General features: G+C 37.2%; 1 protein-coding gene across 7 annotated transcripts in view; it reads left to right on the forward strand.

Moving 5' to 3' along the window:
• The window catches only part of LOC131073794 (glutamate receptor 3.3), a 52,274-nt gene that overhangs the window by 28,022 nt on the left and 2,608 nt on the right, over positions 1–21,644 (forward strand). For 3 of the 7 annotated variants that reach the window (XR_009112992.2, XM_058010304.2, XM_058010302.2), the window contains exons 2-3: positions 15,752–17,094; positions 17,257–17,537. Coding sequence is in view for 6 of the 7 variants with exons in the window: in XM_058010304.2 (XP_057866287.2) it covers positions 15,752–17,094; positions 17,257–17,537 (1,624 nt within the window). In the remaining variant the exon portion in view is untranslated. Of the gene's footprint in view, positions 1–11,368; positions 11,584–14,706; positions 14,863–15,699; positions 17,095–17,256; positions 17,538–21,644 lie in introns of those variants that run through there. The other 4 variants (XM_058010303.2, XM_058010306.2, XM_058010307.2 and 1 more) reach the window with 4 other exon arrangements.

Below are 21,644 nucleotides of genomic sequence, written 5' to 3' on the forward strand. Positions count from 1 at the left end.
CTTTTTTGAGGTCCTTCAGCTTAGTCAAGATGCAGATCCCTTCAGAACTATTTTGGATTGTGGTTTGACTTATTATGACTACTCTTTCCGAGTTTAGATGGACATGTTGCATTTTGTCTTTTAGCCCCTTTATGCAAATCTCATTAGTCATTTTCCATCACATTGACATCTTTAGCCACATTTTCCAGAATAGAGATAATCTTCTAATCCCTTGCTTTGTTCTTGGAAGCCCCCTCATTTCCACCATTGGAATCAATCTTATTTTGTAGGGAACACAATTCAACATTGATTTTATTGATTTCCAAAAAGAACCACTTTGAGAGCTTGAATTGGCCAACTACCCCCTCCCTAAAAAATCCCAAGAACATCAAAGATTTCCTCTTTGTTCACATGGAGGTAAGTAAAATCCTCTGAAAGGTCATGATAAGAAGGACCTTGTTCTTCTTTGCCTATTTCAAGCTTTGAATCAAGGTTTTTTCTAGAATCATCCATTTTTTCTTTCCCTTTAGTTTTACCTTTCTCCATACCTTCCTCAGGCTTAGTCCTCTTCCCCCTCTCAGTAGTTGATTTCAAATTTTCCCGTGTTGGCATCACCACTATAGGAGCCACTCATCCAAGAAATATGAGCTCTTACTCTCATCTTCGTAGATTTCTTTTTCTTGGCTTTCTTTAGAATCCATAACCATATCAGAGTTATGGGTAACAAAAGGGGCATATTTTTTATAGGTCTCGGGAATTTTCTTGGTCTCAACAGAATTGGTAAGGGTTTTCATATATTCCAAAATTAGAAGAATGAGAACTTCATGCAAAATAGCAAGTTTTGCATTTTTCCTATGTTCTTTCAAGCCAAACTCAAGGGAAGCAAGAAGATAATAAGGAAAAGACACAAGTTGTTTATGGTGGAAATGCTTCATAAGAATGTAGTGAAAACCATAAATTGTAGTGAACCTTCCATCTAGGGTAAAGTAACACATAATTACCTCTGCAATTTCTGCCCATATTGGTTTGATAGAAAGCCTATCATAGCCACTTGTTGTGACCTTTTCAGACATCGCCCCATTGCAAATGGGGACCCCCTCTTCCTGCTTTCCGTGTTGGTTAGTTTAGGGTTTTGGCAGCATGGTAGGCAATTTTGAGTTCCAGTGCCAGAGTCTCGAAACTTTGATCATGCCTAATTGTCATTAGGGTTTTGAAGTTTTGTATAGGATCAAATGTGTAAATGTTGAATGATTGTGATCCTAGAATTTTTTCTAAGTGTGAGCCTTTTGAGCGTAAACGTGTTTTGAACATAGATGGAACACTCGGCGAGTTTCAAAAACTCGCCAAGTTTTTGAGCTCTGTGAGTTTTTACCACTTTAACTTGCAGCAAAAACTCGGCAAGTTTCTATAAAAACTCGGCTAGACTAAAAAAAGAGGTCCAAACATGTCAAAAAATTATCTATTTTTGTTTTTTCAGATCAGTTTCATTCTCTTCATCAGGATATATACATGAAATATAACATTTAAGTATACTTATACTTTAAGTTATATTTCATGTATATATTGGCAGTATGTTTGAGAGTGGTTTCAGATCTCTAGGAGTTATAATGCAAATTCTACGTTTTAGAAGATCTTTTAATTTTTCAGACAGTCAAATTTCAGTAATCATTATGCTCCTATCAACATTCTCTCGCTCTCTCTATCTCACTCACTTTATGTGCCTCGAATTTTAGACCTATCTATCTCCCTATCACTCTTCCTCTATTCCCCTCTCTACCACACTCCATCTCACTCTCTCCTCTCTCCCCCAAGATCTAGACCTATCTCTCTAACCCTCTTTTTCTCACCCTTAGACCCTAGCGAGGGGTGCTACTCTCAACCTAATTTTAATTTGCAGATGCTTGGTGGCAAAGTTGGGGTGGAAATACCCCAAATCTAAAAAAATTTGCCCTCAGAATCTTATGTCAACCTTGTAGTTCATCCAGTTGTGAGCGCAATTAGAGCTTGTTTGAAGCCATCGACACAAAGAAGAGAAGCAAGTTAGCTAAAAAACGCCTCAATGACCTTGTCATTGTGCAATATAATCTTCGATTGCGCGTAAGGAAGGTAGAGGAAGTAGCAGGTGGTCCACTTGACTTGGATGATATAGATCCTTACAATGATTGGACATCACAGGAGCAGTCTCCATTGTTTTCCGAGGATGACATCACTGATTTGGAGAGGCGGGCTATGGAGGAGGAGGGGTGTGGATTTGGTTTCACACTGGATGATATTGAGGAGGAAGAGGATGAGGATGATAGTCATTGCCAGTGCCACAAGCAAGTGGAGACATAGCTTCATCCAGGATGGAGGATGAGTCAGCCATACCGAGCGAGGAGGCACAGTCACGCCCACTGTAGACTTCTAGGACTAGACCCTCTAGTTTTATCTCTCCCCTAGTTTTTGCTAGAGCTGGGAAGAGGAAGTTGCAATTGTAATTTGTAATGATGTATTTACTTTTGGTTTTACAAAAGCTATTTACTATTTTGCTTCCAGGCTTCCAGCCATCAGCATTCCTCATGAGGATGCGATTTTGTAGACTCTTTGCATTTAAATATATCTAGAATCAGCTTGTTTCTTTTGTGTTATCATTTATTGACTCGTTGGATGCATCTTCTCATCAAATTTTGCAAAATAAATGCATTTTTTATTAAATTTAAGTGTGTTTTTAAGTTGTCGAGTTTTTTCGATTTTTTGCCGAGTTTTTTTCCCAGGGGCTTGGCAAGTCGAGTCGAGTTGCGAGTAGTCCAACTATGGTTTTGAATGTCCTCGTCGGTGATATTTAAGTGCCTTAGTGTTTTAAGGACCTTTAGGGGTTGTTTTCTCACTCCTAGGAGGTTATTCAAGTTGAATTTGCACTTTATCCCGATAGGTTTCCTTTTGTTTCGCTCAAATTTTGGTAAATTTGCCTGTCTCGATGTGTTTTATTGAAAATGTTAGTGTCTAGATGATTTTGAATGGTTAAATTATTAAAATCTTGATGAAAATCCATGTTTTAAGGGTCTAAATGTCAAAATTCCTGATGGGAGGTGCTTTTCCCCCCACATTTCCGATGACCCGTGATTTTCCCCCACTCAAAATCTTGATGGGAGAAGAATTTCCACTGGATTTCCGATTGACCTCTTTTTTCCCCCATTCAGATTCCTGATGCAAGGCGATTTTCCACTAGAAGGGCAAAAAATTTGACTAAGTGTTGGGAAATCCTCCTGATGACCCACATTCCCCTGGGAGTGCAAATGACTTTAACGCGGATGATATTCATGTTCCTGATGCAGATCGATTTTCCACCAAAGCAGTTAATGATAAAATTTTACGGATTTTTGTGCGGATGATGATTCCTGATGGAGGGCGAATTTCCCCAATTGCATTTTTTATGAAATTTTGTCTAGATAATTATCGAGATAGGGGTCAATTTTCCCCTAAGGTGAAATTTGAGCTCAATGACAAAATTAAGTTGGAATTTTAATTCCAATGGATGGCGATTTTCCCCTAGAGACTTTTTTGTGCAAATGTGATGAAATTTCATTGGGATTTTTATCCCAAGGTGGGTCGATTTTCCCCCAAAAGCATAATTTTTTATATTTTAATGATTTTCATAATGTGGGGCGATTTTCCTCCACGAGTCAAAATTGATCAAATTTTGAAAAAATTTAAAATGAATGATCCCAAATTTAATTGTTTTTTGTGATGATTAAAGATTATTTAAAAAATCAGAAACAATTAATTAATGACTTGCAATAATAATTAATTAAAAAATAATCTTCTAGAAGCAAGTCGATTTTTTTTCCAGGCAAGTATAAAGGCAAAGATTTATCCCACATTGATTGTGTGGTGAAAACTCAAGGCAACAGCAAGTTTTGAAGGGAGAGACCAGCATTAAAATAATAATATACTTGTTGAGTGTGATTGCTAAGTGGCTGATTTGGGCGAATTTCTCCAATTGGGTGATTTTTTGTGAAGTGTCAACTTGACACCATTGGAGCTAAAGTGTTCTTTGAAGTTTATTTTCTGCCCAATCAAACCTAGGTGATATTTTTTGAGGGCCATTGGGGCAAGTTTGGAGAACATTTTTCTCAGACAGGCGATTTTGGAGGTGGCGCCATTGTTGAAGAAGGGTGATATTTGTTTGGAGGTCAAATTTCTCCATTTTGGGTGCATTTCCTCCATGTTACATTTAAGTTCTATTTTCAGAATTTGTTAGAAATCTAGATATAACTTCTTATTTCCATCCCTAAAATTGTCTAAATCATTAGGAATCAGAACACTTTTAATTCTGAAGATAGTTATCAAGATGATTGTTTCCGAAGTTATTGACTTCCAGCTTCCTACAAGTACAATGTCGAAATCCAAAATTGGAGTTCGGAAGGAGCAACAAAGAATAGTTCAAAAGGGATTCTATCCAAAATCCAAATTGTCATCCAAATTGAAGGAGATCACAGATACGAATATGCATTTCTTGAACATGGAGCAGATGCAGCAAAGCATGTTCGAAACAAGAGACCAAATCCCCTCTCCTACCTATGCAAACATCATGAGGAGTGGTATCTATCATGCCGCTGGATTTCCGCAATCTATACAATGCAGCGAGTTGATCTTGGAGTGCGCAAGGCACTACGATCCTCTCTCCCGAATGATCAAGACTCCCAAGGGTGTGACCATTGCCTACTGTGCTGAGGACACCATTGCCAAAGTGTTTGGAATTCCCTGCAGTGCAGACATGAAGGATAGGACAAAGGATGAGTATGAGGCGAAGTACAAAGCTAAGGCGGATGAATGCAAAACTATAGTTAACAAAGAGTGGATGATTGAGCCAACGCCTCATCATTCCAAAGCACCCAAGACACTCATGTGCACAGATTTGAAGGAGGAATATGGCGACTTGGTATTCCTATTGAACCGAGTGATGGGGATGCCACAAGGTACATTATATGATGGATGGATGTTTTATTTTATCTAGGATTGTCTGAGAGGAACAATGATCAATTGGTCAAAAATCATCCATGACAATCTGGATTTCCAATTGAGAAATGTGGAGAGGTTCAAGTCATTTGCCATGACTTCCTACCTTGTGTATATACTTGCGAGATTTGTCACATACAAAGGATTGGTATGCAGAGGTGAAGTCGGGAATGGATAGAGACAGTTCAGGAGTTATGAATGTTGAAAATGTTAGCTAGTTCGGATACCTGATTATCGAATTTTAATGTTGTCAAATGACAATTAAAATTCATATGTATTATCTCAATTAATTTGTTATTGGGCTGGACCCAAATGTAACGTGGGAAGCAATTAATTATGTTATTGGGTTGGGCCCAAATGTAACGTGGAAAGGCAATTCAATGACTATTGGGTTGGACCCAAATACCTAACGTGGGAAATGTATAATGACAATAGAACATTAATTAATTATCATGCAAGCCGACTTGAGGATGATTAGCGCCAAAAGGGTGATATATAAACCACTTCAAGATGAAGTCATTTACACAATCATTTTATCAAATGCTATCTGCTCTCCTAGTAGTGATTCCTTCTCATGCAAACTTGTATAAGGTGATTGTGCAAAACTCTTCAAGGTTGAATGTGGTGAAGTTGTCAAGGTTCTTCATAAGGTCTCTTGAGCGAATCTGATCTGGACATCTGCTGCTCCTCCTTATCATTTGTTGTTAATAAAGAGCTGCATTCATCACTGATATCTTGAACAGCAATTTGAGATAAGCCATTGCCTTGTAAACTGTCTATATTTGAGATAATACATATCACATTTAAAGGTTGGGTTTTTCACCTCCAAGAGGGAGGTTTTCCCAGGGTATTGGTGTCTTGTGTCTTGTGTTTATTGCTGTTACTGTTTATTCACAGTTTGATTATAATCTAATTGGTTAAATTAACATCTGATTGCTTAAAATCAACAATGAATGCTATCCACAGTTGAATATGAAAAGAATTGAAGATTATAGGAGGGTAAATGATGCATTCACCATGTACATTACGAGGATGTTGCAAGGCGGAATCCATAGGAGGTTGTCCAAAGAGGCAATGGAATTAATTGAGCAATATGGATCATGGTACATACAGTTTCTCACTTTCACATACCCAAGGATTCAAGGATTTCAGTCCGAACCATACAAGCTTCCTAGGTATCCTACAGACATGATGATCCTATTGGAAGTGGTGAGATAGTTTCTAGAATTTGATTTCATCCAGAAGGAGAAGCATAGAACGAGGATGACATTTCCTATTTTCCTAGGAAAAACATTGGAGGTGTGCCAATCCGCTGCTGCAGCTAGTACGGTGATTGAAGAGATTGCATTTTATCGACTTTGAAAGTACAAGAAGAGAGAGAAAGATTTGATCCACACAAGAAAGTTGGAAGTATCAAAGGAGATAGATTCATACACAAGGTGGGCATTGAAGATTATTGGGCCAACCTGATGGACGAGCAAGTAGTAAAGAGAAGAATGTGGTCCAGAATGTCCATGGATTTCATGAGAAAATGTGAACTCTTTCTCATTCCTGATCAGGTGTTGGATGATAAGGATCATACACATCCACAATATGAAAATGAAATGAAGAAGGCCATCCTATTGCCTAATTGGTCAGAACAAGAAGCGACAGATTTGAGTGAATTGATGAGAGAAGTCTTGAATTTCTTTAGAAAATGGGTAGACAAACAGATGAACAGATTAGTAGATATGGGTGTCATCTTCATGTATGATAAGATGAAACAGGAGGAATCCTCTTTCAAGGATGATCAAAGGACAATTAGTGACATAAGGATTCATGCAGATGAGGAGAGTCAAGCTCCAAAGCAAAGGAAGAATACACTAGGAGAAACAAAGGCTAGAGGGAAGAAGATTAAAGAAGTAAAGGAGAAGCAAAAGCCTTTATCTCCCCTCAGTGTCTCATCAATCAAGGAGATTGATATGCCAGAACCAAATAGGGATTTTGAGCAATGCTCAAACACAGTGATATTACTAGAAAATACCCAGGAGTTGCATGCCACTGCCACATCCGCACCACTAAATGAAGATGATGAACAATCGGGATCTCCCACTATCGTTTTGGAGGTTATCTTGGGAAAGAATGTGTATGATTTGACCAAGGACAATGATGATGATGATGATGTTATCTCGACATTGAAGGAACTTGATCGAGAGATGTGTCTTGATGACGGGATGGAGATGACTGCTATTCCCAATTGGCTAATGAAGAGCATGAAGAAAAGTAAGAAGATGAAGGCATGATCCATTGATGATATTGATGACTACCTAGCTAGGAGCAATCAAGAGAAAGAGCCTAGGAGGGCTGAGATACTTTCACACATAGCTAGAGATGGGACTGGAATGCCGATTGCACAGGTGGTCGTCCCTATTGGTGATGTGACTATGGATGCAACTACTCCCATGGATTTTCGAATCACTTCGGTTGCCCTTGGACGAACTATAAAAGAGTAAGAGTTCCAAGAACTCAATGATACAGTTCAGGTGATCAATGCAAGGGTGGATAGGGAGATTGAAGAAAAAGAGAAATATAAAGAAGAGAATATCAGACTCGGGGAGTACATTGCAGGGATAAGGCGTGAGAATCCTGCCTTTGTTTCCCCTATTGCAGTTGATCATGGACTTCATATTGATTACGAGGCAGTGAGAGCTACACTCTCAGAATTGGAAAAATGGATTGAAGATGTGAAGAGACGAGCGAATGATTTCCTTACTCAGTTTGTCCAGGCATTTGATAGAACAACAATGCTTATATTCAGGATATAGTATTTGGAGAGAGTTTGGGATGAATTCCAGCCTATTTAGGAGAAGACTATTCCCCGCCTTAGAGTTTTGAAGAGGATTCCTATGTCCACGTTGATCAAGGAGAGAGTTGTGCATGATGGGGACAGATATGATTTCCATGGCTGGTATTGTTCATTGGCCGTGAAGAAATCCATTTATGAGCACGCATGCAAAGATTGTGCGGAGATGGAAGGATCAATTCGAGAGATACAGTCAAAGATCCTTACATCTATTAAAGAGTTATTGGTAGTGGATTTCAATGATGCTACTGGTTTACACGAAATTTGAATGAAGCGTCGTCGGCACAAAGGCCGTGCGATTCGTCGAGTTATCATGAATCACCCGAGTAGCAAGCGAGCCCGTGCTGACCTTTTATCTAATAAATGCATCCCTTCCAAGAGTAGATGGAAGATTTAGTTTCCTTGCTGATTCATGTCCACAATTTGCAGAAGCTTATGCCAGATTGGGAGAACACTTTAGATGCTTACTTGGATGCATTGGACATGATTGATTTGCAGCAAGATGTCTTGCCCAACATTTCCATGGAGTTAGATTATGTATTGGCTAGATTCTTGGAGTATGCTCAGAGATAGAGAGATGCAAGACGAAATCTTCAAGAAGATTCCTTACTTGATGATTAGGCATTATTTTATTGGGCCATATGTTGGCAGCTCCATTTTTTATGTAAACCTTAATTAGGGCAACTCTAGGGTTTTGTTGGCATGATCTTGGCCCTTGATTTTGATTAGATCTTGGCCATTCGTTTTGTTTGAGACTATATATACCCCATTGCCTCTCATTTGTAAGAGAGTTTTTTTAGAATTGTCACTATATGCTGCAAATTTGAATATAAATCATTGTTCGACTTGATGGTGATTTTTGTTTTAAGTGTTGTGTGCATTTGAGTTTCTCATTGCCTCCAAGTTAAATTAGAATTTTCTTTCAAGTATTTGTTAGATTGAATGAGAGAATTTGTTGAATGCATTTGTGTAGAATCCACTAGTCCATACCACTAGCCTCTTGCTGATTGTAAGTGTGTCTTGCGTGGTCAACTGGAATTTCTATACGAATTTAACTTCAATTGTTATACGTCCATTGTTTATGCATTAACCTGAATGGTAATCAATGTTTGATGGTAATGGTTTGAACATCTTTGAATTATACCTTAGATGATTGCACTGTGCTTGTGTCAAATTGTTCGATTTGATGGTGATACCTTGCCTAGTAGGATTCCATTGGATCATTGCCTAAGTGCATCTAGGACTAAGAACACTGTTGAAATAAAGCTAATGATACCTTTCCCAGTAGGATTCCATTGGATCATTGCCTAAGTGCATCTAGGACTAAGAACACCGTTGAAATAAAGGTATGAATATAAATCCTAGGGTTACAAGGATTGATAAACTAGTGTTTGTATAATGTTGGATAAAGGATAGTGGTAGTTACTAAGAGTTTTGACAATAAAAAATGTAGAAGCAAATGATAAAGAAGGATTGCAACATTATTCAAACAAGAACAAAACCTTGTTGAAACGGTATTACCACCATGATGTACAAGAGAAAGTGAGCACATAGAGAGTGTGTGCCATCAAATTCTCTCAAACTTAAAGCATTCCAATTCGCTCTAGAGTCAAGGATCTACATCCTTTGGAAGAAATAAATTTTAACTTTAATGTCCATATCTACACTCTTTTTAAGAATATGCAACTCTCGGAAACAAAGAGCTATCCTCATAAAAGGTTGCTTACAATATTTTTTGTCAAGAAAATCTATAGCAGATGGCATTCTTCCATGCCATATCTCTTTTCAACTCTCTTTGATCATCCATGATGTGCCCCCTAGAAAAGGGCTTCATAAGATTGATAAAAAGGTAATTGAATTGTTCATGAAGCCATAAAACATTGTAAGTGAAGGATATTTCTATAGGTTGTGCCCTTTTGATTCCTGTCCCACAGAAAGATTGTTGAACGCCATTGGTGAGTCACTAAAGACACCAAATATTTGTGCTTGACAGATGCTTTTGATTTCATAAGAGTTTGACATCTCTTTTGTCATCTTTCTTCATGGTCTCATACTCTCCAATCTTTTGTTTAAGTGTGGAGAAATAGTGAATTTGAACCTCATTCATTCGTAGAAATACACTATCTAGTTATAGAAAGATTTTACATCACTCCCCTGCCATTTTCTCCAGTAAGATTTTGATTCTTGACTTTCAAGTGCACATATGTTGAAAGGCCTCTCATTCTTTGAATGCATTGTGCAATTAAACTTCTGCATTGGAGTAGAATTTTCCAGGGCATATCTCCAATGACTGCCCTTTCTATCCATATTTCTGCAAGAATAGCATGTCTTGGATTCAAGTATCTTTCATATTGAGACTGCCACTTTAAGCCTTGGGGCCACTAGGGAAGTCCGTTCCCCCACATATTTACAGAATCAAAATCTTCTCAGTTTGATTCTAGTCTTATTAGAGGCATCCAGAGTTCAGCCATAAAAGTAATCCTTTTACCAGGAGACACTTGATTACCTAATTTGCACATTTTAAATAGCCCAGCCTGACCCCTGACTTGACTTAGTAGCCTGTTAAAGGAACCATGCACTGTTTAAATATCTTGCTTTAGCATTTGGTATGGTACAAAAAGAAGCATGGAGATTTGCAAACAAAGTCACTGGGTGCACAAAAGTGGAAACATAGAAAAGCAGACGAGGCATTAGGCACCTATTAAGATGAATGACTTACCAGTTTTTGTGCAAATAAGATTGATCCATGTTGCAGCTCTACACATTAGGTTCTATATGCCATAGTTGTTAAGCAAGTGCCAGTCCAAGAAGAGCATATATTATTTCCTTTCTTGCCATTGCAGGGTTGAGGGTGAAAAATTTTAAATACAACAAGAACATTGACCTCAGCACTGTGGGCAAAATTTCTACAGCATCTGCCCACCTAGCACTGACATTCAATGCTGATGCCAAGTCGATGTGCCACAAGCTGTCACGACACCAACTTAGAGCTAATGAGTGCCATCTTCCCATTGATCTTATGTTCTGCAATTCTGTTTATTATGTATTGTATGCTAGACTGTGAATATAGTATTGTTGTGGAAGATGCTTTATACATTTCCTTGTTATTTTCCATCTCTTTTCAAAACATTTAGCATGCAATTTTTCAGACTAATGTGATTCTGCTCTCCGTATTGCCAACATTGTTCTCTGTGTGTAGAAGATTCCGGGTTTTCTTTGTTTTCCCTGTTTTTTGTTAATAAATATCAACATAGTTGTTTCTCTATACACCCGAGTTTGGAGGTTATTGTTTTTATTCTAAAACCCCCAACTATTTTTTTTTTAACTTTTTCAAATGGTTCGCTTGCTTGTTTGATTTCATTTCTCATAGGAATAATGCATAAGAAATTAACAATATTGCACGGACTATTAAAACATATTTATGACAGTCCAATAACAACTGTTCTCATTAATGACTTCAACATCTGATAATTAACAGCAAATAATTTAATACAAATATAAAGTTTTCATCACACTTTAATTGCTGATACAGAGTATTCCCTGATGCAGGTCTGGATAAATAAACAGGGCAGAACTAACCTCGGAATTGCATGGGGCAGCATTTAAATATTCATTCAACAGAAATTGACAAGCATATAAATAAACAGGGCAGAACTAACCTCGGAATTGCATGGGACAGCATTTAAATATTCATTCACCAGAAATTGACAAGCATGCAAATTAATCAGATGACAGACTTCTTGCATAGAATAACTGAAATTGTAGTAAGTATTACTCCAACCAGAATGGCTTCCCCATATACAAAGGCACATACATTTGATTGGTTATTTTTTAACAGAATTGCTGGCATTGAACTCCCCATACCTGTTGTATACACAAATACCCCTCAAATTGGTGAATGGCGTTCCCTGCTTAGCACCTCAGGTCCCGATTTCTTATCACAGACTGCTACAGCGCTAAATGCAATACAAATACAGCTGCAAACATGCACAATGATCAGACTTGTCGCTAACTATTGCCTTAAATGCTGGTGCGGCCTCCTTATATTTCCTTTGTATTGGTCGATTTCCCTGTTGCAGTACACCAAGAGTAGCGGCTGAGTGTATACAGCAGTACCATGGACGACAACAACTAATGATGATATCTCACGACTTCATAGCATTATCCACGAATTTATGCTGTCACATTATTTGTATGGGCTTGTCCCCCTTTTCCATGAACCCACGTTTGTTTAACAAGGCATTTTAAGTGCCGCGACTGCAATTTTGATTGTCGCGAGAAATGGCCTCCTGACCTCTCTATTGGCCGATTGCTGAGTTTAAACAATCCAAGGAAGCTCCCTGTGATTGCTAGTAAACCTCCAGGCCAATTTTAATGCTGGTCGGTCAGTTCCAAGGCTTCAATGAGGGCGACATTGTCTTGTACGATAGTAGGCGCGACTGGCACATAATTGAAACTATGCCTTAAATTTTTCATCCTGAATGCTCACGCTATCTCTGGAGAACAATTTCATCTCAATTTAAGGCATAGTTGCAGGTTGGACGGCTATCGCTATCTCAGTCATGACATTGTTGTAGGTTGGACGGCCAACAATCCGTGCGATTTCCTTATTGTTTTTGGCGACTTTGAAGATATAAACACTCAAGTTGGCCTACCTATTAATCACTGCTAAATTTATTGCTTTTCAAGTCCAAGCACTGATATTAGGCGACTAGTATTAATCTCATGAAAAAGAGACGGTCAGTCCAACCAAGCTTTGAAATATGAAATATAATTATCAATTTGAATAGGGGAGAGGATTCACTAGGGCATTCTAATTTCACACTTTTCAAAATAGTTGTGCGTTCTAATTTTGCACTTCTCAAAATCTTACGTGAAAATTTTCAAATCACTTTCAATTTTTTATAGCAACTTATTTGACAACTCTCCAGCTTATAACTCAGGTTTTAGGGTCAAATCATCAAATATGATGCCACACCAGAATGTTTTTTGTCAAGGTGTCCTAAACAACCAAAAAAAATGTGAGACCAATAGTCGTGCAAGAGGCCCTCATAATTGTACATCATGATTGATGGATTTTTACAACTAAGTGTAATTTTATGCAATTATAGGTAGTCATCATAGCAATAACAACTTTAAAGTCACAACTATCAGTACAATGTTGTCAAAAAAAATGGACATTAAATTAACAAGTATGGGTGCTAAATCAACAATTATTTTCACAACAATTGCAACATGTTCTACTCAATCCTCTCCCCTAACAAATATCCTCTTCTTACAAATGTAATTTTGCGAACAAAATTTCAATATATATGAATAGAAACCTGAAGAAATGCCACTTCAAACGGATCACTTACACGTTTAGCACAATTGTGAACCCTACCTGGAACCCAAAGGCAACTTTTCTATGAAATTGCTTCAATGGAATGGAGGGTTTCCATCTCCAAATCCCAAAATATTTAGCTCACAAATCAATATAACCTATACAGCAAATATCTTTCTGGGGAATTCTCGAGCTCTTTTGTCAGGACGTTGGGATGCAAGTGAATACCAACAAAACCAAAGTCATGATCTTTTCTTTGAAAAGGAAGAAACAACAAGTTGATTTTATTTTTGAGGGCAGCCCCTTGGAGGTGGTAATGGAATACAAATACCTAGGAATTGATTTTCACAACAGGCTCAGTTGGGAGACTTGAAGATCAAAGAGGATTCAAGGAGGATGGAAAGCCTTATACCTTCTTCAAAACAGATGTTGGAAAGTTGCGTTGTGAGATTGGAAGGCTAAGAAAACTCTTTTCAGCTTGTTAGTAGTGTCAATTATCATTTACGAGTGCGAAGTTTGGGGGGAATAGCATGTAAAACCACAAATGGAGGCAAATAGAAAGAATTCAAAAGCATCTAATCACTAGCAATCTCAAAGTCAAATCAACGATACCTTGTGAGGTTCTTTTAGTAGACACGGGTATGTTCCCAATTCAAGCCTCAGTGATAATTTAGTTATTATCCTACTTAAAAAAGATTGAAAATATGGATAAGCACTGCTGGCCCCAAATGATTGTTGAAGAAGAACTATGTCATAGGAAGAAGACGTGGAAGAAACAGAACATCAAGTGGATGAACAAGTGGGACATAAATCTGCCTGAATGTCCTAGCACTAAAGAGGATATTAAAAAGTGGGTACTAGAGAAATTCAGGAATGCCATGTGGACAAAACAGTTGGCTCGGAAAAAAAAACATTTTATATCAAAAAATTTAACCATACTTGGAAACATGATGAAAAAAGCTTATTTGAGATCTACGATCAACGAAAAGGCCAAATTTTATTTGCTCAATTGATGACTGGCTCTCATCATTTGAAATGTGAGACTGAAAGGTGGAAGGTGCCCAAAGAAGAGTGGGAAGAGAGGACGTGCACTTTTTGCAACAAGAGAGAGGTGGAAACAAAATGGCATTTCATTAAGGAGTGTGCAACATACGAGGATCTTTCCAATCAATTTGAGGAGTTAAAGGTGGATAGTTTGAGTGAACTTTTTGAAGAGACAAGGCTTCACATAACAATGGGTTTAATACTCAAGATTCATAAAAGAAGAAACAACATGGAAAGGAACTTGATCATGGGTTAATTTTGGTTCTTGATCCCTTAGACTGCTAGATTGGTGGATGTCATTAAAATTCCTTCATTCATTCATTCAAATCAAAAGGATTTTGGAAAATATTTTCAATTTCTTAGGATAATATAAAAAAATAAGAAATCCAAAGAATGTGAAAAATGTAAGGGAAAAAAAACATTAATTGTTTTTTATTTAATATTAAAATTTAAAACCAATACATTATTTTATTAAAAAAGGAAAGAAATAATGGACCCACCTGGAGTAGACTTTGTGAGAGCAGGGGAAAGGCCCTTACACAGACATCACAATCAGAAATACGATGGAAAATTCAGTTACTGTTCAAATAGTTCACATGCTTGTTACAGGATAATTCGTGGAAGGTTTCTAAGGATGTTGAAAATCGTGAACAGAAAACCTGCACCGAAAAACCAGGTAGAAATTGCGAAGTGTGCAAAAAAAATTTTAAAAACTAGTCAAAACTGCAAACCACATTAAAAAAATCTAAATGAAAAATGAAATATCACGAAAAATAAAAAAATATCGAAATTTCAGAGAAATGGCAGCTAAAAATAATAATTAGTGGTCATTGGATTTTTTGGCCCTAATATTGTGTGATTTTGAGCAAAGAAATGGGGCAAGAGGGCGAGAAACAAGATATTGCAATGTATTCCAAGATTTCTTCATGATTTGTTTCTAGGGAATGACCTACAAATGATAAGTGAGAACGATTGGTTGGAAATTTGTACCCACAGTATATCAACATGAAAATCTTAAAACTAGAGTTTAAGGGTAATAACCATACATCTTTCTACAAACAACCCAATTCCAAAAAGACAAGGATATTGATTGCTATGCAATTTTCCCCTACAAGGGATGAGAAGACGAGCTAATCAAAAGGTTTCCTCGAATATTACCATGCAATATTCCCTTACAATCATTTAGAGACAAGAAAATCACATTCATTAATTTTGACATCTATACCTAAAACAAATGAGCTCATTGCTGTTTTGTTATTTGGATTTCAGATATATTGAAGATATCATCTATATAAGGTCATGTGGTTGTATAACATATCTATTTATGTATGTTTCTTCTTATTTTATATTAGACGCTCATTTATCTGGTCAATAGAACTTGAAAATAGATGCATGCTCTTACTACCATAAATTCTTTGCCATTATGTAGTTTTCATTTTACCATATTTTATGTCTTTTGATCTATCCTGGGGCATTATAGGATCCTTTTCTTTTCTTTTTTCTTTTTTAACAGAGAACATAGAAAGTCATGACTGACGTTTCAATGCTATGCTCCATGGTTTCAGCTCTGGAGTTGATGAAAAAAAAAAACATGGCAATACTAGGACCTCAGTCTTCTGTTATTGCTCATGTCGTTTCTAATATAGCCAGTGAACTTCAAGTACCAATTATGTCATTTGGAGCAACAGACCCAACTCTATCCTCATACCAGTATCCTTATTTTCTTCGCATGACTCACAGTGATATCTATGAAATGGAAGCAGTTGCTGCTGTGATTGGCTTCTATGGCTGGAGACATATTGTGGTCATGTATATAGATGATGATTATGGAAGGAATGGAATAGCTGCATTGAGTGATGCACTTGAAACTGTAAGAGCCAAAATTGTTAATAAAGTAGCATTTGCTCCTGGAGTCAGTAATAATGAAATTGGAAGTGTGTTAGTACAGTTAGCTTTGATGGAATCACGAGTATTTGTTGTGCATATGAATCCTGATGCAGGTATGAATCTTTTCTCTGAAGCACTGAACCTTGGAATGCTGAGCAGTAGCTATGTTTGGATAGCCACAGATTGGCTTTCTTCCCTTTTGGATTCTAATTTACCTGATTATGAAACCATGAATTCACTCCAAGGAGTTATTGCTTTACGTCCATATGTGCCAATTTCAGTTCGGGAGCATGCTTTTACAGTAGGATGGAACAATCTGTTCAAGGCTAGAAGTGTCGATGTCCACTTGAATGCTTTTGGACTATATGCGTATGATGCAACTTGGGCAATTGCCTACTCAATTGACAATTTTTTCAGCAAAGGAGGAAACAATTCTTTTAAGAATTATCCTCAGTTATCAAATGCAAGTGGAAGCCAAACACAGCTAGCAAAACTAAAGGTCTTCACAGGAGGTCCAGAACTGCAGAAGATACTGTTGCAATCTAATTTTACAGGCTTAACTGGTCCTGTGAAATTTGGTAAGAATGGGGACTTGCTTGCTTCTAGCTTTGAGATCATCAATATAATTGGAACAGGATTTCGCAAGGTGAGTTACTGGACAAATCACTCAGGGCTATCTGCTATTCCTCCACAAAATAGAGTTGCCAAGTCACATGCCCAACATATCGTGGACCAGAAAATGCGTGATATTATATGGCCAGGTGAAAGCAAACTGGTACCACGCGGGTGGGTATTTCCTAATAATGGTAAGCATCTTCTAGTCGGTGTGCCCAGAAAGGTTGGATTTCAAGAGTTTGTGAGAGCAGTGGAAGGAACCAACATGATGAAAGGATTCTGTATTGATGTATTTGTTGCTGCAGTGAACTTGCTACCTTATCCTGTTCCATACACATTTGTATCTTTTGGAAATGGAAAATCAAGCCCAAATTATGACGAGCTTATGCAACAGCTTGCCTCAAAGGTTGGTGAATGTGCCACTACCAACCAATATATGATGATATGCTTTAAAATTATAACCTTACAAGTTACAGCTCTTTTATGATTCTTGCATTGCATTGGTTGGTGCATCAAAATACCTGCATATGGTTACTAAGAACATTTATTAATGGATGGAGTTCTGTAGAACTTTGATGCAGTAGTCGGGGACATTACAATTGTGACAAATCGGGCAAAGATCGTGGATTTCACACAACCTTATATAGATTCAGGCTTGGCAATAGTGACTTCTCTCCACGAGGCCAATCCCAGTGGCACTTGGGCTTTCCTGCAGCCATTCACATTAGAAATGTGGTGTGCAACTTTTGCATTCTTTCTTATCATGGGAGCTGTTGTATGGAGTTTGGAGCATAAATCAAACCCCGATTTTCGAGGAAACCCAAAGAAGCAGGCCATGACCATTCTCTGGTATGTGAGACTTCTCAGAATGTTTTCTCACTTAATAAGAAACTCCTTAATTTATCTGATACAAAAGTTTTTCATATAGCCGGGATATTCTCTTTTCTTGTACTTGAAATGTTTTCAATCGTCCGTTTTTCATGATTTGAAAATCCCATTAAACTCTTGATTCAGAGTTCATTAGTGTCATTTAAATTAGGTTGTTCGTCAAAGTGATTTAAAATTAACGTCATGTTTTTTTGTTCATCCTGATGTTCTTTGATGTCATTCTACCTGACATGTTTCAAGCATTAGCTTTGGTAACTACGATTTCAAGGCTATCTGTCAAATCATATTATATTCAAGCATGTACTAGTTGGAGTAATTGTCTTAAGGATAATGCATTAATATTGGGATCAGCAGCCACAGAGGCATGCACTTTGGCAAACATTGGTTATGGGAGTATTTGGTATATCCACAGGATGAAGCTCAGGATTATTATGCATAGATAATTTGCCCTGGGATGAAAATTGTGCCTATGAACTAACCCATAATTTTCAAATTCAAACCATTAACGGGTTTTAGAGAATATAATATTCCCCTTACTGGTTATTATAAAGTTATGCACCAACAGTGAGCTGGCTAAAATCTTATTCGAATATTGTTTAGCTGGACAAACAGTGAATCTGTCTTCCTACTTTCTGCAGATCTATATTAATTTCAGACAATTTCATTAAAATATTGAAAGACACTACATCATATGATATTTGTGGCCAACACCTTATGAGAAAATTTAAAAGTACTGTCCAAAGAGTATCAAACATGTTTTATTGGTATGAGGTTTGAGATGGTAGCTATAAGAAAACAAAATGGAGGACCATGAAAAGTATATTTGACCACATTTCATGTATATCATGGTAAAAAGTTTGATAATGTTTGAATTTATTCAGTCTAGATGATTTATTATAACCTAGTTTTATAGCATCTGTTCTCAGATTATCAAAATTGCATGTCACAAATCCTCAAAACAAATCAAAATGAGTTAGAATCTATGTTGAGTAGTCATAACATAGACTTTTATTATAGCCATAATGTTTTGTTTGGGATACGGGAGTGTCTCAAATCTTAACATAGACTTTTATTATAGCCATAATGTAATTAGAGGCAGCTCACTTGATGGAATTCTTGGAGATTACCTCTTGCCACTTGTATGCAAGTTAATGATGTGTCATGCCACCTCTTGCAATATAGGGGTTACACATGATAGCACTGAAAATGTAAGAACATTTATGACACATCATATAAGAGTTAGTTGAGAGTGGCATCTTGACTTGTCAAATTTAGCTTTGGGAAATGATGTTTCTTGTTTGTGTTGATGCACATGGTTGCCGATCCATTTTCATGTTGATGCGTGTTGGAAAGTGCACCCTCACTTGGCTTATTGGGGGAATTATGGAATGAAATGACCCCTAGGTAATTGTGCATGTTTGTACACTACACGATGGCAAATAGATATTGTTTATTATGAATGGATTAAGTTTAATAAATAGTAATGGATTAAAGAGAGATATGAGATCTCATACAAGAGAGACTAAACTCCCTCTAACATCCAAGGGAAGCCTCTAATTTTATGTGAGAGGATACATATAAAGGTTCATTAGGAATGAACCCTCCAGGCATAGGTTTGGGTCTAGGGACGACCCTAACATTAGGAGCTTACACCTTTGCGTGTAAGCATAAGTGGTGGTGTAGAATTGTTACCATCACGATGATTGAAGAAATTATGACGTTGACACTTTTAAGATAAGAAAAGATGCTTGGTTGATTAAGTTGGTACTTGTGAATTAAAATAAAAAAATAGTAGCAACCAAGGGTGATTGTTACACAAATCTCACCCCAAGTAGAATTATCTTAAAGATACTATAATGTCCCCTTTATAGTACACATTTTATGATGTTGACGTTAACCTATTTCTCCATGGTCTCGTAGGCTAAATAGGACATTTAAGGGTTCTTGAGGATATTTGGCCTAGGTAGTTTCAGTTGCGAGTGATTCTGATGTGTTTTGATGTGTTTTTGAGATACTTATTATTTATAGTAAGTTAGTTGGGCTAGATCTCGATCAACAGTGAACCCGTTAATAATATCTTGATGATGATATTTGTTGTTTTTTACTAGAGTTTTAAAAATCGTTCGCGATTATTAATAAAATAAAGTTATAAAAAATTAAATATTTAACTTTATTAATGTGGGAACTTAAGTAAAGGGAAAAGTTATTTTAAAATTAAAAGTTCCCTTTCACTTGAATATTAAAAGGGAAGTGTTTTATTTATCCCACATTCGTTGGAGATGTGTGTGGGCTCTCTTGGAAAGGTGAAAAGGACACTTCTATGCTAGAATTCAAACCAGAGACTGTGCCAAGTGTCTCCATAGGAGAGTTGGAGATCCTTGTGACCGAATTCGTTGCATTCACCATCAATGAAAGAGATAATGGTTGTCCTATTTTGGACAAAAATCTATTGAGTGCATGATGACATGATAGGTCATTAATTGTTGGTGGATGTTTTGACCAAGTGGTGGCTCATTCATCGCATGACGGTTGCCATGATTAAGGAGTTAGTGGGTCATTAATGCATAGTGGGCAATTTGAGAACTGGAGGTCATTTAATGCATTATGGAGGCCCTTCTTAGGAGCAGAGGGTAATTAATAGTTAGTGGGTGATATTCCTCATTGATGGTTGCTCCACTACTTGGCATCTTATTTTGGGAATCTTTGGTCAAACCCTAATTAGGGTTTTGCATGGTGAATATTAGCCATTGATTTGATTGTAATCTAGGTCGTCCATTTCCTTTTGGAGGCCTATAAAAAGGGTTCACCCCTTCATTTGTAGAAGGGAGGAGAATTGTTGCTATAAGTTTCTAAGATAATAAGAGTGATACATTGGCTTTTGGTGTTCACTTGTGTTATTTTAAAACTTGCATGGTTTCATCTTCCTCCCTTAGATTAGATTTGCTTCAAGTATTTAGATGAGTGAAATAGATTGCATTGCTTTATGGTGAGATCACTTGCTCATACCTTTTGTAGATAGATGATTTCTATCCACAGTGTAAGGTTGGACTGAGCTTTTATTTGTGTGTTCTTAACTTGGATTATCGAATGAGTATTGTTCTCCGATGGTGTTCATAGATGATTCAAACTCTTACAAGCACAACCTTTGAAGATTGCACCCCTTTTGTGTAGTTGTCTAAAAGTGGCAAAGCAAAGTGTGGTCAATCTCGCCTAAGCTTTGTTGTTTGTTGAATTCTTAGATTTAGATTAGCCTTTCTAAACCCCTTTCCTATTTACTTTCTGCATTATCTTATCGAAAAGTCCCAAAAAAGAGTTATTTATTGTTAAATCATTTGCCAAATCTCCTTGAAGCTTCAAATTTGTTTAAGTCTTCTTCACTATACGTAAGTCCCCTTGGATTACCAACAACATCAAACCAAACGAGTCTATATCCATCGTGAAGTCACAAGTATGCAGTTGGAACCTTGAAATCATTGTATGATCTTCCTGCAATCTTAGCATACATGGGATTTTGATCAAGAGAGGATAGAGTGACCATTGGAAACTTTATTCTATGTTGGTGTGGTCATAAAACACTTGTCAACAAAATTGGTGCTAGAAGGAAGGCCCTAGCAAAACTTTCACTGAAGAAGAGATCAATTTTTCAAAGAGAATTATCCAGATGAACCAAGATTGTGTTTCCGCCTAGAGGTACGCCCCCTATCCTGCAGCCAAATTTGGGATTCAACAACGACCAAGAAGACATCATCTCAAGACTGAACAATCTTGCCTGAAAATTGAAGAGGAGTGCACCTGAGTACATGCATGTTTGCTTCGTTTTGTGAGAAGAAGAAGAGAAAGCCATAGAAATCGCAGTAGCAATTGAAAGAGCACTTCTCAACTAGAGGTTTCCACTCCCTCCACATCCTCAATAGTTTGAACTTGAAGAACTGAATCTAAGCAATACACGTTGGATCGTATCAACTCATTCTCACCCGAGAGACACCAAAGAATTCTGAGATCCACTCCAGGGACAAAAGAACTGCAAGAGTTAAAGTTTGCTCCAAAACCAAGGCATGACAAGAAGGA

Source organism: Cryptomeria japonica, chromosome 9 (assembly GCF_030272615.1).
Source record: "Cryptomeria japonica chromosome 9, Sugi_1.0, whole genome shotgun sequence".
NCBI classification, from domain to species: domain Eukaryota; kingdom Viridiplantae; phylum Streptophyta; class Pinopsida; order Cupressales; family Cupressaceae; genus Cryptomeria; species Cryptomeria japonica.